Source organism: Agelaius phoeniceus, chromosome 8 (assembly GCF_051311805.1).
Source record: "Agelaius phoeniceus isolate bAgePho1 chromosome 8, bAgePho1.hap1, whole genome shotgun sequence".
Taxonomy (NCBI): domain Eukaryota; kingdom Metazoa; phylum Chordata; class Aves; order Passeriformes; family Icteridae; genus Agelaius; species Agelaius phoeniceus.
Genome location: NC_135272.1, coordinates 7869106 through 7887684, shown reverse-complemented (window position 1 = coordinate 7887684; position 18579 = coordinate 7869106). Strand labels below are relative to the sequence as shown.

Below are 18579 nucleotides of genomic sequence, written 5' to 3'. Positions count from 1 at the left end.
TATATGTTAGCTTTCACACAAGTCTTGCTGTTTGTGCCTAATCTGCCTATCTCTTGTTCCTAATATAAGTCATCTTCAAGCTTTGTTAATGTGCTATTAATGATTCTGCCATTAAATATCAAATAATACTTAATCTAATACACTTCTTGCAGCATTCCACTGGCTACTGCTGCATAGCTGATATATTACTGTTTGTATTAAGATTAAATGTTTAGTTTCAAATCTGCACAGGCACATCTATCAAGCAGAAAGATTAATTTGAAGTAAGGCTTTATGAGAGCACTGAAGTCCCAATGTACTGCACCTCCTGTATTCCCATACCTCTTATTCCACAGTACTGTAAAGAATGCAGGCAAATCTTTCTGAAAAGGTTTCTTGGATATTTTATAAATGTGTTTCTATTTTTTTAAAGGTTTTTTCTCAGATGCCACCATTCTTAATGGTGGTGTTTGCTCCAGTTAGTGTGAGTGGGTGAGCTGTGGGAAGGTGAAATGCAGATATGTCAGACTTGTCCTGGAGCTGGGGCTGGGACAGCCCCTGTTGTGCTTCATGGTCTGACTCAGCCTGAGCTGTCTGGGTGAGGTGTTAGTGGGGGTGAGGTGCCACTGGGTGCTTTTTGTTACTGGGGGTGGGGTGCTGCTGGGTGCTTTTTGTCCAGCAGCTTTTGCCTGACCTCAGTGAGGGAGAGGTTCCTGTCCTGGTTCCAGTCCTTCTCTCCTCCATCCCTTGGCTCCCAGTACATTGATCAGGTCTATTTTTTTCAGGGTTAAATCATGGCTGTGAAAAAGGAGGGACAATGTTCATATGGATGTGTTTGTTTGTTATTTCTTGGAATGTTCCTGCCTCTGTCTGGGGGTGCTATGACAGTTTTACTGCTGTGTGTGAGGGAAATGTTTGTTACCTGTAGAAATGTCTGTCTGTTTTTGAAAAGAAATGTATTGTGCTTTTTGGTTTTGAGAGGCTGTTCATAGCAGAGCTGCCATAAGAACATGTGTGCTCTCCACCTTCTGTGTTTTATTACAAAAGCAAGACACATAAATAAAATACTGCTTGGAAGGCAAGCCTACCTGAAGGGATGCAGTCCCTGGGATTAGTTTGGTTGTGCTGGGTGCTTTCTTTTTGTCTGTAGATTTCATTGCCACAAAGGGGTTGACATACTTTTTAGAAAAATGTAATTTCTAAAAGCTGTAGGCTATCAAATATACCGAAGATACAAACTATTTTAGGTTGCTCCTTGTAGTATTTTCCCTGCATTATACCATGCACTGCTGTCATGTCCAAAAGCTGCTGTAAGTACAGGCATGAATTCCCTTTTCCTTTGTGCATCCTTCAGTTTTCTGGCAAATGAGCTTGGAACTTGCTAGATTGTTTGTGGTATATTTACAGTGTAGCATAGCAGTCACAATATTAATTTTCAACTAAAACAGAATCCACTTCAGTAAATAAATTGCAGACCCATGAGAGTGTGCAACAAATGTAAATTTGGTGTTCTAGTTCCCAGGAAAATATTAAAACCTAAGTACATGCTGCTGTATGGTTACCAGCTCATGTGGTGTAGCAGCTATTGTGTGTTGAAGTCTGGTTTAATTATGCTGCTCTTTTTTTCCTTCCTTGCTGGAGCAGCCTACCTGAGGAGCAAATAAACTGCAGGTCTTTTTTTCAGGGCAGTAAAATGGTGATAAATTGTGGGCAACCTGAAGGGTACATAATTTTTTGTCACCACCTTTGGTGTAATGGTGGCCTTTTTAAAACTTAATGCAATTTTAGTGTTTTATAAAATGGAGATTTTTGTTTGCTTTATTTTTGGGATAACTATGGGGATTTTAGTTAACTAATCTTAAGGGTATATAAATCATAACTGTGTCTGTATGTGTTTCTCATTAGAAATGTTTTTTGGCAACAACTGTTGAATTAAGCTGGAGGCATAAGTCTGCTCTTTTAGAGTAATGCTGCTGTAAAATTAAGAGTTTTACAATTCATGCATGAGGCTTTTACAGCTTATTCTACTACAGTCTGGGAAACTTTGCCTGTGGTTTTGCAAAATACAAGTAACTGCATCAATTTCTTAGAGAAGGGAAAAGTCTGATCTCTTCTTTCTCAGTCATTTGTCATGGAGGATCTTTGGAATTCTTTTTTTCTTTGAGTATTTTGCACTTTACAGCTTTAGCTGGCGTAAGTGGCAGAACACTTCTTAACAAACACAAAACATAGAATTTATTTCCTAAAAGAAAGATGCTTGAAGATGTTTGGGATCAGTTGCATGTCAGTGTGGGTGGGATTTCATGTATTTACTTTGGTGTATGTTTGAGAACTGGTTGGATGGAGATTGGATAGCTCCAAGGCAGAGGTGGTGGATCCTGGCTGCTGCAAGAGTGCTGCAGTTGGGTGTGTGTGGTGTGGGTTTTGTAACCAGGGTGGCAGGAGTGGCCTCAGGCACTTGGTTACATTCCAGTTAATCCTGTGGCTGTGGTTGGGGTGAGGAGAGTACAAAATAACACTAATTAAATAAACTGCCCTTTCCAGTGGGCATTTCCTGCAGAAGCTGTTAAAGCTGGTGTGGGACAGTATGATGTCCTGAAAGAGGACTAGAGTTTACGATAACTTGTGCCTGGCAAAGAGGAAAGACTTCAGTATGCCCCACTCATCATGTGTCACTTCTACTGGATGAATCTGATGCACTGATGGTCTCCAAAAGCAGCTCTCTCTCTCTCTGTTTCTCCAGAACTCCTCTGTTGGCAGCAGATTTGTGTGCCTTCCAGCTTGGTGTGACCTGTGTGTGCCTGGGGTTGATTTGATGGTGGTGGTGAATAAATAAAATTCTTCACAGGCATAATTTCAAGAGTACTAATCATGTAATTGTTCAGTTGGCCAAAACGTTACATTAAATCTGATTAAAGTTTGTTATTTAGCAAAGGTTTTGGAGCAGGTCATTCTGACTTGTTCAAAGTCAATCCATGTCTTGTTCTTGATCCATTTTGTCTCTTTATGACTAGGAGAAATGGAAGAGGAGATGGAAAATCCAGAAATGGTTGATTTACCAGAGAAACAGAAGCATCAGCTACGACACCGTGAGTTGTTTCTCTCACGACAGCTGGAATCTCTGCCAGCCACACACATTAGGTAATGACTGTTTTCTGCCATTTTATTAAAAAATCACACAACACTGTTATTTTCAAGTGCTCTTCAATGTAAGATCAAGTTCTGTGTACAACTTCAGTGATACCATCTTGTGAATCACACGAGCATTTAAGATGTATTTTTTCATGAGATGTGTTTCTCTTTTTTTAGAGGCAAATGCAGCGTTACTCTGTTAAATGAGACAGAATCCCTTAAATCGTATCTGGAACGGGAGGTAGGAACCATTTTGTGCATTGTAAAGCTTGAACAGTTTTTTCTGGCACAATTTAGGTTTGGTGCCTTTTTGCAAGTCTTCTAAAAAGAGTTCTTTCATTTCTGCATGTACTGGGCATTGACAGTGGGAAGCTTTAGGCTCTGTACAGTCTTCATTGTGCATAAAATTTTGTGGGTCTGGGGGCCATACCTTGTGTTTACACCCCTGTGAGCTGCCTCTCCTATAAAGTGAACCCAACTTGCTCATCAGTGTGGCAGGGCTGAGAGCTCCAACCTGGAGGCTGATGCCCTGGGAGATGCTGTAACTGTAGAGGAGAGAGCAAGCTGTGCTTCTTTGTATTTGCTTTATCCTGAAATCATACAGATTTATGTTAATATGCTTTAAGCTTGATCTTGCCTCAGATTTTTGAGGAGCTTAGTTCCCTGTTCTTTGAGTTCATTGGTCAAAATACTTGTCTGGACTCCTTCATAGACCACCACTGACACTTAAATCCTTGAAAAACTGCTTGTCAGGTGACATCTGACAGAAATTTACCCAGTCTCTTTTTAAAGGTATCTCAGACCAAAACTTGAAACTGAATTGTCTTGCACAGTTAAACACCATTCAGAATATAAATATTGGGATTTACTTTTTCAGGTATTTTGTGATTTTAAATTATTATCATTGTATTTTTTAAAAGTTGTGTTTCTATACCTTTAATTGTGGCTAGACCTCTGGGTGGCGGCTGGGTTAGACAGTCTTGGAGTCTGACAATCTGTGAGAGATTTACTGTGGAGATTAGCAAAGAAATTCAGGATATTATTATTTGAACACATCTGCAAGCAAATAATTTGCATTTGAAAACATTGAAATGTTATACAAGAGAGGAAATCTTGTAGTTAAACCAGTGGGGTGATGGCCGTTACTGGCCTTTAAGAAAGGAGAAAAGAGGCCATTTTTTGCAAGGAGCATACTGCAGTCTCTCTCATAGCTGGGCTTTCTTTTTAAATGCTTTTGTAGCTTTCTTCAGTATTTATTTAAGCATAAGATTAGTTTTAATCTGATACTTTAGTTTAGGAGAATTTTAAACAAGGCACGGGTATTAAATAGTTGAGTTTCTCTTTGGAATGTGAAACCAAAAAATGTCGGCTCTGCTGAAGGCTGCCAAATGGCAGAGCATCAAACAAGGGACGTGGTGTTCAGCAGTGCTTGTAACCAGCTAGAAGCCCAGGATATGCCAGTTTGAAAGCACAAGTTAATCAAACTGAAATGATTTCAGATTTTTTAGTACCCAGCTCTTAAGTAGTGTTTGTTCTCAGTTGCTCCCAACATATTTTTATTATCACTGGTGTTACAGGTAGGTGTGCGGAGCCTGAAGGGAGATGCTTTCCTCTGATCATGCAATGCTCAGCTGCAGATGTATGCACAGAAAGATAATTTTTTCCCCATCCTTTTGAACTTTCAAAATGCAAGATGAGTGATGTGGGTTATTTTTAGAACTGAGCAGGCACTTAGAGGTTTCACAGAATGAGAGAGTTCCCTGAATGTGTCCTGTCACTTAGCATGGCATTTTGCTGTGGTGCAAACTAACTTGGACAGATGGTAAAGAAATTAAAAGCTCAGGAACACAAATATGCTTGGGTGGAGGGTAAAGAGATTAAGAAAAGGAGATAGTTGTTGCCCAATGGGTTCCTAACACTTCATGTTATTGTTTTGAACTGTTTCTTCTTTCCCCATGCCTCCTGTTCTTAATCCAACCTTTGCTTTTCAAAATGTTTCAGGGTAGTTCCTTTTTTTCTAACGTGGCTTCTGTCAATGCAACCTAAGCAGTTCTAGGGAACCTGGTATTTGATTTCCTAAATGTTATGATCAGTAAAAGTAGGCTTTCAGCCCAAGGCTGTCTGCCTTGAAGCAGGTTAAGCATCCAGACAATTTTTTAGGGAGATAGTAAGCAAAGCAAAATTACATTTTTGCTATCTCTATTCTCCTCCTCCACCCTCTCTCTGTCATCTTCCTCAGGAAGATTGCCTTGCACGTTTGGAACACAGGCTGGAGGGGACCAGCACTGACTTTTTCTTTAAAATTTGTAGCAGGAGTGAGGAATAACAGGAAATAGAGGGAAAAAAAGACAACTAGAAAACCCGAATTTTCTATTCACCTAATTCCCATGGAGATCATAGCCAATTATGGCAAAAGCACTAGATTTCCCTATTCTGCAGGAAACTGTTTTGAATGTACGTCTATTTTACTGCTCTGCCTGGCTATATCCAGAGGCTTGTGTGAATTTGCCTGCTGAGCAGATGTCTGACATATCTGTTCCTTTTGGTAGTCCCCTAAAAATAAAATGTTCTATAGTTAAAATATATCAAATACATGAAAGTAAGTTTGCAAGCTGCAGGGAAGTAACCATTATTTCTGCGGTGTACTTTGGCTTTTCTTTCTCCAGTTTCTTGGTGACTTTGGTTCTTGGCATAGCTATGGGTAGCTTAGGGGCTTGGATAGGGGAGCTCTGAGCAGATAAGGCTCTCTAGTAGTTGAGAGAAGCAGAAAGTCATTATTCAATTTTAACTCTTGGCAGGTCACGTTAATTTTTCCTGAACGTGTTGGGTGTTTTCTGGGATCTGAAATGAAAAGAGAAAACCCTTCTCTTTTTTGCCTGCTGCAAACCCAGCATACACAGTTTGACAGCACAAATGAGTGTTGAGGATTTTGAAGAGCAGTGTTATTTTGTTGTGAACATCACTCTTGTGAAACCCTTGTGAAAAATAGTTCTCATCACATAGTGGTGGTCAGGAGTTCACACATGCTTTAGAGTACACGAGGATCTGGTTTGTTTCTTAGTTTGCATTGGCACTAAGCTGATGTGTATTAATGTTTTCAGCAGTCCCACTCAGTCTGCAAGAATGAATCTCAATGTCTGTGAGGGAAGATGGCAGTGGTGTTGTATTACCTCTAGGGGTTGCAGCCTCTGTAGAATTCACACTTGTGCCCCCAGGCTTCCATTTCTCCTCTGTTGAGGAGGCTCTGGATGGGGAGAAGAGACCACAGGATTTTCATTCTTTTGTTCAACCTGATTGATTTGAGACAGAACTGGACAAGACATAAATGGATGACCTGAAACTTAATTGAGATTTTGTAGACAAAATTCATAGTGATAACCAATAAAAGAAAAGCAGTAGGGCATCTAACAATCAAATATCATGGGAGAAACCTCCTCCACAATGTATGACTTTCCTTGGCCAAAAAAGACTAAAGAAATTGCCTGTGGAATTGGTCTTCTTTGGGGTTCACTGTGTTGTTACTCTGCAGTGTGTTGTATATTTGCTGGGCAAGGTGCCCACAAAGCATTAACGTTGCACTGCATATACTTTGTCCTGCAGTCAGGTATTTTGGAGCTGGAACAAATTAAACACTGTATTTATAACCTGGAAGCCTGTGAGACAAAAGCTTTCCCTATGTTTTATTTCCACAGTGATACATTCTCAAACTATTGCAATATCTTGAGCTCTGAGTGTGTCAGGGAGCAGGAGACCCAGATTTCTTTACATAGATGTGATATAAATGAGTTTTCATATGCTCTGAAGCTGCCTTCTGCCCGTAGGTTGATGTAACTTGACCCTGGTGTCTGTGGGAGTAGGAGTTTTTTCAAAAGTATCATTTACTTAGGATGCAATCAAATCCTCTGACCCTAAACCCAACTACAGACAACCTTTCTAGTTGAAGTTCAGTTGTCTTCCAGAATTTTTGCCATGTTACTGTGGAAACTCGCAGCAATTCTTCTTTTTCTGGGGCTTTGCATGACAGATTGGGAGACTCTCTTTTCCTTTGCCACCTCTTCATAAAGCTGAACAGGGCTTGAAACTCTTGCTGGTTTTGTCCTAATTTTTGTTGCATACTGTTGACACATACAAATATAGGGAAAGGGAAAAATGAGGTGAACATGAAATGAGATGTATTTAAACAGGGTGCCTGCTAGTGCCAGAGAAATAAGGGGAGTGAAAAAATAAGCCAGAAACCTGAGATGTGGAAAATGGCACACTGCACATCCTGTTTCTGTTCAGACAATTCTCCTTCCTGATAAACACGTTGCTGTGGACAGAGGTTACAAAAGGTCTGTTGTTCCATGTCCTACCAGAGCTTTAATCCTGCCCAGAACTGCACACTATACTTTGATGGAGCATACCTGGTCAATAGCTATAGCTCAGTACTTATCCATGCAGAAAAGTTTAATTACTTAAACTGTACAGTTTTAGGTAGTTAAAAATTTTGGCAGTTTCCTTACTCTGCCCTGGCAGAACATTCTCATTCTGGAATGCCTTCTTGCTTTCATTTTACACACCAAGGTAGCGGAAGCCAAGCAGCTATTTTAGCCTTTTCCACATCTACTTGAACAAAAGCAACAAATTAGTGGATTGCCACCTGCAGCTAATTACTGCTGCTGCCAAATCTGCTGCCCCTCTCCTAATAACAAGCAGAAAGAAACGTGGTGCTTTAAGCTTAGATGGTAGCAGGCCAGAAGTTGGTCAGCAGCACATCCCTGTGCCAGGGAAAGCTGAGCACATCCTGGTCTGTATTAGCAGCAGTGTAGCCAGCAGATGGAGGGAAGGGGGTCATCTCCTCACTTCATCCCTTGTGAGACCACTTGTGCAGGTTTTTGTCCAGCTTTAGGCCTTGCAGCATGGGAGACATTGAGAGATTGGAGCAAGCCCAGCAGAGGCCATAGGGTTTGTCTGGGGCTTCACACCTCTATGGGGTTGCATTAGTCTGGCTATAACATTCTGAAGTTATGTTTCAATATGTGCTGGTATTTCTGTGTGGATGGGTTACTGATGTCTAATCCTCCTGGTTTGGAATATGGGAATTGCATGGAATGTGGCAATTTTGTGTTCTGAAATAGCTGATGTGACTAAAAATTGTGTCCTGGCCCTTCTGAGCCTTGCCCTATGCAAGAGGAGCTTTGTTCACTTCAATTTGGGAGGCTGTATGTTAAGAGAGAGACTGTTGTTGAGAGCTAACGCTTGTAATATAGAAGAAAGTAGTGGCACTTAAATGGAGTTTTTAAACTGGTGGTTCATTTACTTTTTGTTCGCCCAATTTTAAAATCTATATATATATATGTAAAAACCACACTTAAACTGTAAAAACTTGGTAGTATGGTTGCAAAGCTGAAAGTAAAAGCTAATAACACTGTTTACCTTTTTGCTCTTGTTTTATTTTTAGGATTTCTTCTTTTATTCACTAGTGTATGATCCTCAGCAAAAGACCCTGCTTGCTGATAAAGGAGAGATTCGAGTTGGAAACAGATACCAGGCAGATATAACAGACTTACTAAAAGAGGGTAATTTCTGTAATTTATTTAAATTATCAAGAGTTCATGTTGAACGTGGCCACTTCTCTGTGTGAGGCCTGCCTAGGTGTGGGAGATGGTTTCCACTGCCAGGCCATGTGTGCAGCAGTGGCTGGGTTTGTGGAGGCTGTTGCCCACTGAAGGCAATTAGTTCTCTTGCAAATGGGTCTTTAAATGGGCATTTGTCCAAATCATAAAAGTTGTTGAAATAAATTGAATTAATGGGCTCTCTCGGAGCTTGCACTCTTTTTATTAAGAGATTTCAGAATTTCCATGGGAAACACAAATTTCCATCACATCTGTAAAGCCTTTTGTGTTTTTAATCAAGCCTCACTTCTCTATAAGAGCTCCTCCCAAATTGCTGCCAATTAAATGCTGTCTACCCTCATCAATTTGCCCATTACTGCTGGGTGCCTTTTCCCTGGAGCCCTCTCCCCATCCCAGTGTTGGCTGCCAGCCTAGACTTCTCACCTGCAGTGTTAACAGGCAGGAGGAAGAATTTGCTGGCTGGAGCATGCATTGAGACTTCAGCCTGTGTCATGGAGCAGTGGGACCATGAGGACATGAGGATGAGGGAGAAGTAGCAGGAACCAGGAATATTTATCAGATAGTAACTAACTTTAGATTTGTCTCTGCACTACCCTACAGATCCTAAAGTGGGCTGAAAAACTGAGAGGGATGAGGAGTGTTGGCATCTAATTGTTCTTTCCTGAGCCCTGTGTAATGCAGAGGGCAAGGTCTATCCATAAGCTTCTCCTAGGAGAGAGAGGGTTGTGACCTGTGTTGGGAAGACCACATCCAGTCTGGATGGGCCAGGATGTGGAAGCAATGAGGTGCTTCTATCTTTGCTTAGAAGCTCTCCTGACACTGTTAGTCTCATGTTAAGACAGGCGAAAAAAGGGCTCAGGATTCTTGTTTAATTTGTCTATGAAACCAGTATTTATCCAACAGCTGGGCAAGTCTCCTAAGTGAGGATGAACTAATCTGAAAGGCATCCTGTTCCCTCAGTGGGCCAACATGGGACTTCAGAGGAGGATAATTGCCAGATGTTTTAAAGGAAGCAGAAAGAAAAAAGTCTCAATAGCTCCTGTATTTTGCCATGGTATTCTGGCTTGTTTAGACTCAGGAAAATGAGGAGTGTCTGATGCCATGGCTTCCCCCCTAGAAAGCAGCTGAGATGGGTTGAACCAGCCACTCTTTGCCTGCTCAGAGCAGCTTGGAGTGTGTGTTTTCCTGGAACTGCTGCAAGATAAAGGAGGAAGACAGACAAGCTGGGGAAAGCAACTGTCTAGTTTGGAGAAAGATGCACTCTGTTTTCCATGACATATCCTCTGACACCAGTCTGTGAAAATCTGATTGCCCAATGTGGATGAGCTGTGTTGCTGTGTCTGTCAAGCTGAAATTGTCACATACAAATAAGTGAGTGAAATTTTCACAGTGGCCTGTTAGGCAGAGTAACTGAGATGGGCTAACAGTGACATTATTATGAGATAAAAAAGGAATCTAGAAAGTACTCATATTTTAGAAGAGCCATACTGAATACTTCTGATTTGTTTTTCAACCAGGCGAGGATGATGGAAGAGATCAGTCAAAACTTGAAACAAAAGTTTGGGAAGCCTTTAACCCACTAGTAGACAAGCAGATAGACCAGTTCCTGGTGGTAGCACGGTAAGAGTATTTCACCTCTCCTTTGAAGAAGTAAGTGTAACTCTTCCAAGCACTTTCTTGTGTTCTTTTTTGTGTTATTAGAATGAGTGCTGGTTCTGGTTGCTTGATTCACTTGCTCCATTTTAAGATGAGGTACATTTTACATGCATTCGTGGGAATAGCATGACTTTAGGAACAGCTCCTCAGATTTACAACTTGGTTTCATAAAAGCAAAGCAAGTTGCATGTGAAAATGATCCTGTAGTTGGTGGGGTTTTTTGAATACTTTAGTCAGCATGCAGAAGACTTAGTGAATTAAATTCTTGGCAGTTCTTTGCTCTCTCCATTTACTGCTTTTTTCAAAGCCAGTGACACTTTAACATCCATTAATGGTTTGCTAAGAATTCTGGTAAATGCTTATGATGGGCTGGAGATATTTTCTAATGCCTAGATTCCAAGAGGTAGGTACAATAAAATAAAACCCTGCAAATCTCTACTGATGTTTTTATTTAAGCCCAAAGCAATCTTTGTTGATCAGCTCTTCCTTTATAAAAGGTTCTTGAACTAATTCGTTGGTATCCATTTCTATAAACAGAAGCCTCTATTAAATTTTAGGCTGTCTTAGCAATTGATGACTGAATAATTTAGGGAAAAAAATACACAGTAACACTCTCCAAATTCTCTGTGTTTTAGGTGGTACTTTTAGAAATGAACCCTGGTTCTGTCTGCCTTTTTTTCCCCTTCCCCCTCTTGGGTTTTCACGTGGTTTGGTTTGTAGTGACTGTGGAGCTGCTTTGTGATGGGTGTTTCCACTTTCTGGTGGCAGAGCTGGTTTGAGCGGCTCTTTCTGGCAGTCAGTGCTGCCCACTGGGTTTGCTGCTGCAAGGTGCAGGCTGTAATGAGAATCACTGCAAAGATGAGTGCAGGAATTGCTTCTGTTCAGAATCAGCAAAGCGTTCCAGTTTATAATTAGTTCACACATACGGAAGTATCAGTTCAGCTGAAGCTGGGCTCGGGGGAGTTGTGGGGCAGGGATAGTGACTGGGAGGCTGGGAAGAGGGTGAGGTGTGAGTCACCACAGACACTGATGGGGGAGGCTTGTTTGGATTTTGGCCAAAATTAGATGTTTGGTGACAACTACTTCTCAAACATTTACCTTTCCTACTCCTGCACTGCTTGGCACCAGTGTGTTCCTCTGTGCTCTCAGCTGCTTTGGGGAAGTGACCTGAGTGGAGGGGGAAAACCCAACCCGCCTATTTTGTTGTTGTAGTTGCTCAGAGGAGTTCAGCTCCAGTTCACTGTGCAGCAGCACAAGTGTTGCACCCATGTGGCGTAGCAAGCAAGTGGGGGAGTAGGAATTTTGAGAACCAATGCTTGTTACAGGTTTTTCCAACTAATTTCTGTAGGAATAAGGTGAAGAGCATGGGGCTTGTGGTCTCAGATGCAGAGATGAGTTGTGAAGTATTTGAGAATTGCTGTGTTATGCAGGCTTTATGAAATATATATGATACAATGTTGTAAAATAATACTGTTTCAAATTTTCTGAGACTTTTAGAAAAACGCTTGCATTGCTGCATTTTTTGTGTCTGATCTTGGCATCTGTCTTTGTACCTTTTGGACAGTGCATCACTGCTCTTTGCCATTGTGAAGGAGATTATTGTCATTCATAAAGCTTGCTTGTGCCCTGTTCCTGTTGCAGCTCAAGTCTGTTGAGAGATAAGGGAAAGAGAGTAGCTCAAAACTCCCCATTGGTGACCCCTGAGTCTTTCTCTGTTTCCTCTGCCATGCCTAAGCCTCTTCAATCATATGAACTAAGTAAAGTGCTCACAATAACAAACCGTATTTGGAGAGAATGGTCTCTGGCTCAGAATGAGTGCTAAACCATGTAATCTTGTAACTGGGAAATGGAGTCTGCTCATCTCAGAAAGTGCTGGCTGGGTGTTTATATTTATGCTGGGTTTGCACACGAAATTAACGCTGTGTTTAATTCCTTTCAGATCCGTTGGTACTTTTGCCCGAGCCCTGGATTGCAGTAGTTCTGTCAGACAGCCAAGTTTGCACATGAGTGCTGCAGCAGCCTCCAGGGACATCACACTGGTAAGATTTTCTTTAGAAGACCTTAAGTTTGTGAGAGATGCAAAATATTCACCTCAACATTAACAGTTGGCAAAGAGGATGGGACAGATGGATTGTAGTTGTGGCTTGCTGTGAAACAGACCCTGCTTTTGCAAAGGAATCCTTTAGTTACAGATGAAGTAACTTCTTCTGGCCTTGTGCCTCTTATGATCCATCACGGATAATACTATGAGGCAATTTTTTTTTTTTTGTTTAGTTGTATTAAAATAGTCTGATGACATGCTTGACAGCTCATCCCTTGCACGGGCTCAGTAGCTCTCTTGAGAAGAACACAAATTATGGTCTGCCTGTCTGTAATGTTACAGTGCCAGAATGCCATTCATCATCACTTTCCCAACACCAGATTGTCACTGGCATCCTTGGGTGAGATTGACCAAGGATGTCTGGGGGAAAAGCTTGTGGTCAGATAAGAAATGTCAGTTGATACTGTTCTCTTTGACTTCCAGTTTAGAGTACTTGAGTAGTAGTGATATTGTTAACATTTCATAATCATAAATATTGCTGAGTAGATCAAGGAAAGGGAAAAAACTTGAACTTTTATGCTACAGAAAGTTTAATGAAAATTTGAATAAAATATTTGAAGTCTCCAGAGAACTGTTATCAAAGCCTCACCTCATTACTGGAGTAATGTAAACTTAGACATAGAACAAATTCTAGTCTAGAACAGTGAAGGTTAATTATGCACATACACAAAACTGGTATGATGAAAGGCAAATAACATCCTGATTAAAACTGCAGAAACGTGGAAATAAAGCCAAGCTTTCATTTACTAATAGCAATTCCTCCCTCTCAGCATGTTCTCAGCCCTTATAAATCACAAGTTGCAGACAGCCGTAGCTTGGCTTTCTGAGGAGTAATTGCCCCTGAGAGTCATTCTTTTTTCCTATTCAGCTGTGATGTGTGACTTAACTTGAATCTTTGTTGAGGTTTCTGCCCTTTGGGGGGGGGGGGATGTATACATGTGTTGCTGCTCTTGTTTTTCATATATGAATTTTTTATGGATTATTTGACAAAGAAAATGCATGGCTATGTCTGTGAGGAAACGCCCTTGGGCCTCTTATCTCCATGGCCCGTCTGGGGATGGTAGCTCAGTCCTGGGGGGAGTGGATCCATCCTGTGCATCTTCTTACCAGCAGTGCTGCCATGGTGCTGCTGGTGAGGTGCTGATAGGAATAATTGATACACAAGAGCTTGTGCTCCACAAACCTCACTATTAGCGAATGTTAGGTTTGTACACTGACAACTACAGTCAGTGTGAGGGTGGAACCAGCTTTTACTGACTTTTCCTTAGGTACAGAATACCACACCTTCACAACTCAGTGCAGAATTTGTTATTGCTGTTTCACTGTTGAACATTTTTCCCCCCAGATACTTGTCCTTACGTTTCTTTCTCCTTTCCAACCCCCTAGTTCCATGCTATGGACACTTTGCACAAAAATGTCTATGACATTTCCAAGGCAATCTCTGCACTTGTGCCACAAGGTGGGCCAGTCCTGTGCAGAGATGAGATGGAGGAGTGGTCTGCTTCAGAGGCAAACCTCTTTGAGGAAGCACTAGAAAAATATGGAAAAGATTTCACTGACATTCAGCAAGATTTTGTAAGTATATAAAAAGGTGCCCCTGTGGTGACCAGCTCTGACTGGTGGCAGAGCTGACTTGCAGCTTGTCTAAACTGTGTTCTTCATTGTGTGAGCAAGGGGGCTTTGAACTGGAGTGCGTGTCTTGCTGTAAAGTGGGGAAAGGGAGACCTCATACTAGTGACATCCTGGTGTACAGTCAGAATTTCAAATCACAGATCATAGTTTTTCCTGTAGAAACGTTAATTTAGGATCATCTGTTCCACTACAGCCAAGGGAGGATGTAGGAAACTGTTGTGACAGCCGAGCTGCTCTAGAGTAATTTGTGTTTAAAGGAAGATAAATATTCGGCCTTCTGAAACCTGAAAATGTAGTCACCTTTACAATGTGGTTTCAGAAAGGGCCTTTTGAAAGTTTTCAAAAGGAATCCTGGGCATCCAAGGGAAGTGTCCTGTAGTTTGGCCAAAGCACCACCCTAGGTGCTCAGCCTGCAGATTGAATGGAGCACTGTAAGAAGAGCCAAGTTTCACTGTGTCATTGTTCAGATGCTCTGGGACAAAACAAGTAGTTTCAGTGTTGTTTGTCCTGTGCTCTAATCTATTAGAGGGACTTGGAAACAGCAGCACACTCTGTGGTCCTGCTGAAATCCTCATGCTTCTCATGCAGAGAACAGAACTGGCAGGGCACAATTCTGTTAGCAGTTTGTTTTGTTTTGTTTTTTTTTTTAATGGGCCAGCTCCATTGAAGCCAAACGTATCAGAGCTGTGATACTGTAGTTGTGACTCTTGCTTTAACTGCTGCTGAAGCAGAGTCTGAGCCTGTGGGATTCCTTCCACATTGTGCCTCTCTGGAATGGTTTGCTGTCAGCCAGTGCAGCATGAAGATTTACCTGCAGCCTGTTCCACTTTTACACTGAAAGCTCAGAGTATTTTGAAAGGGCATTTAATTTAACATGGGTCCCATGTGCATCTAATCCCCTTTGTAGATTCAGACTGTCTTTTTTTTTGAGGAGGGCTAGTAGTTGCAAGACTGCTGCAACCATTAGTCAGAAGAATCCTGTGAATTTCAGTGAGACTGTGTGCCAACTCCCTTCAATAAATGCTGTTTTTCCTTTGTGTCCCCAGCTCCCATGGAAGTCCTTAACAAGCATTATAGAATATTACTATATGTGGAAAACTACAGACAGATACGTTCAGCAGGTAAGAGAGTCAGAATCACCTCCTTCATTCTAACAGAAGTTGTTTTTCTTGCCTGTGAAACCAAGCCTTGTTTATTCTCCTCCTTGGGGGTTCAGCCTTTCCAACAGGTGAGTTCTGTTATGATCAGCCTCTTGTCCCTAAAATCATCAGCCCTTCTGTGGATACAAACAGCATTGGCAAGAGTGCATTCTTTTCATGTTTGCTGCTACCCTGTTTGCTCAGAGCTTTCTAATGTCTGGTTTGAAATTCAGCAGAGGAGGGAAGGCAGGGCAGTTGCTTTTTGACTGTGGAGTTCAAGGTTCCCTTCAGTGACTTCTTGGAGGGGCAGTTGCTGTGCAGGAGGCCCCACCCTGATTCCCCAGCACTGCTGCCCATGGCTTGGGTGGCAGATGCACGAGGCTGCCCCATGTAAGCTCTGTGAGTCAAGTGTTTACCTGGGAAGTGTCACTGGCTCCAATTCCCAGGCTTGTTATACTTGAGAATCAACTTTTGAGTAGTGTTTACAATCATTTTTATCTCTGCTTGTTTAAATACAAAGGCTGGCTGGTCCTGACAAAAAGCAAGCACAATGCAAGTGGCATGCAAATTCTTGCAGAGTATCAGTTGCTGAAAACTACTCACAATATTTGACAGGAAAACTGAGTAAAAGAAGGGAGAAATTTAGAATGGGTTTTTCATTATAATTATCAATCCTGAGATGAGGCATCTAGTTGAAGTATTAGAAAAAGTGGAATTGTGACAATGTCCTGCCTTAACTTGTTTCCTTGGAAATTCAACCTGGGATAAAGACTAGGTGCCTGAGGCATTGACCAATGTTTGCCATGTGCTGTAATGTGATTTTTACCATTTTCTTGCTGGCTGGGGTACTGTTGAAACTAGAGGTCCCCTCATGACAAATGAGCACTCTTCTTTTGCATCAATTATATTTCACTTTTATTAAAAGTATTAGTGGCATGCTCATTCCACTATTTCCCTAAGTTCATTCTTTGACTGAAACTTTTCATTCTAGGTAGGAAGTGGGTGGTAGGAACATGAGATAGTGATGGAAGCTGGTATGGTTGGGAAGAATAAAGCTCATGTTTTTTTCTTCCCCATTGTTTTCTCCATTTTCTTAAAGTTTGTTTTTGCATAGGCAAAATTGCAGAGGAGGTAATTATGTGAAGACTTTAATTATTTGCTCTTGCAGCAGTTAAAAAACACCCTAAACCTAAAGTTTCTTATACTGGCTTGTTCTGTTCCTGGGCACAGGGTTTTCTCTCATGGTTATGCTGCACCTTACATGTGCTGCCCAGGAGTTTACCAGGATGTAGGATTTGGGGAAAACTTCCAATTAGAGACTCTGCTCTTGGGGACAGTATAAGCTGAACAGTAGAAGCTGCAGTGCAGAGACACCACATCAATTAGGTCTGAATTGAGCTGAAGACTCATCTCAAATTCCCAGGTTGTACAAGCAAATAATACCATGAAACATTTATAAAAAGCTTGAGAGAGCTATCTATATGTAACCGCAAAGAGAAAGCATAGGAAGTTGTAGTTCAAATAATGGTGTATTACGTTTGTATTTTACTTGATGAGGGCAGGGTCTTTGACAAAGTACATCTGTTACCATTTTTTCCATCTGTTTCTTCATAGTGTTTGTTCTTTGCGGACTCTTCCCTTGGTCTAATACCACAAAATGATTCTGAGTCTTGACAGCACTTTTGTACCTAAGATACAGAAAATATCCCAAGTAAGGATATGCAAAGTGTGTACCTCGAGTTTTTGCACTTCCACTTCCCTCTTTCCAAGAACATGATTAAATTATATTTCAAGTTTGTATGTTACAGGGTTTAATAATAGTATTAATAACTTGCTTATTCTTATAAAATCTTTGGTTGAATGAACATTAAAAGTACGTTTAAATTGTCTATTTCTGTGAGTTAGAAAACATAGCAATGAAGATTTGTGTCACCAACCAATTGCCTGCTTGGATGAAGAAGCAAGAGTTAGTTGGGAGCTGTTTGCATCCTACTGGATTTCTGTGTTTCCCTTGATGTTTTCTTGGCATGAGGGAACACTGCCATAGTACTGAATCACAATCTCTTTGTTTCTTGCCATTGAGAAAGGGGCATTTTGAGTTGCCTTTGACAGAAGGCCCATTCTGAGAACTGAACAGTAACTTGTACTCCTGTTGGTGTACCTGAGATCAGAAGGCTCAGTGCAGCACTGCCTTGTCTTGTGAGTAGGACACTGAGATGAAGATGTGTGCAAATTGGCTTTTTTTGGAGCGTGCACTTGCATCTCTTTTCCAGTCATTTTTATTTGAAGATAACCTTTTGAAGATTACCAGCATAAGTAGGAGCTCAGTCATCTGGAGAAGGACCGACCCCAAGAACAGAGCTGCTAGGACTGATTCTAATACGATGGCAACACAGGATTGGTGTTTTAGTGCAGGCTCCTGAATGCCTGTCCACAGTGATCCCAAGAGCTGTCCTGTCAATAACAGCCTTTCAGAGCTGTCATGAACAAAAGGAGGGTGGTGCATTCCAAATTCACTATCCTGGGTCTCCTTTGAACGTGTTCTTTTCCTGGGACAGATTTTCTGTGTCAGTACACAAGAGTGTCTATTTCTGATTAAGGAAGGTTTCAAATGGCTTTGACTGTTTGACAGCTGTTTGTTGACTTCTCCCAGTGATTTGAGAGCTCTGAGGGTTGATGTGGTGTTTGGCTGGGCCTACATTTTCATTCAGTTAGAGGTTGAGTTCTTGCGTAGTTGTGAATTCCAGGGTGATTTTTTTAAAATACTAAATGCTTCTACTGTTGTGCTTATCATTAGGGGAAGTCCTGAAAACTTGAAAACATTAAATTTTCCATGGGTTGAGACAAGCCTGGGACATGGCAGTGGCAGATGATTGTTTGAATTAGTCACATTCTTTCTGAGAGTTAAAGGCTTTAATTTAGTTTTCCCATTTTTATTTTTCTGAGGAGCAGGTAACTTCAAGGGGAAGATCAAATACTATCAATTTCTACTGTTCTATTTTTTATGTGGAAGTGGCATTAGAGAAGTATAGGAGGAATAGACAGTGAAAGTTGGTTTTAAGGTCTGCTTGGTGAGAAGACACTGGGAAAAGTGGAAATGCCCTTACATTTGACTCCACAAAGTTGAGATCTCTGGGTCAGACTTGATGCAGATAGAATGCATATTTCTGAAGGGATGTAAGCCTGCTTTGTACCTAACCCAGAGCTGTGAGTGATGTCTTAATGTACCAGCCTTCATAAAATTCTGTGTGCTGAAGTGTAGAAATAACATAAATGAAAGGTTTTTCCAGGTTTGTGGGATGTTTTATCCCCAAACACCTCCTGT

The 18579-nt window shown here is 41.3% G+C and overlaps 1 protein-coding gene across 3 annotated transcripts in view; it reads left to right on the top strand.

Annotated features, from left to right (window-relative positions):
• MTA1 (metastasis associated 1) overlaps positions 1–18579 on the top strand; it is a 75125-nt gene that overhangs the window by 21281 nt on the left and 35265 nt on the right. For all 3 annotated transcript variants that reach the window (XM_077181895.1, XM_054638394.2, XM_077181896.1), the window contains exons 4-10: positions 2994–3120; positions 3289–3352; positions 8552–8669; positions 10244–10346; positions 12322–12421; positions 13870–14058; positions 15162–15236. In XM_077181895.1, the coding sequence (XP_077038010.1) occupies positions 2994–3120; positions 3289–3352; positions 8552–8669; positions 10244–10346; positions 12322–12421; positions 13870–14058; positions 15162–15236 (776 nt within the window). The remainder of the gene's footprint in view (positions 1–2993; positions 3121–3288; positions 3353–8551; positions 8670–10243; positions 10347–12321; positions 12422–13869; positions 14059–15161; positions 15237–18579) is intronic.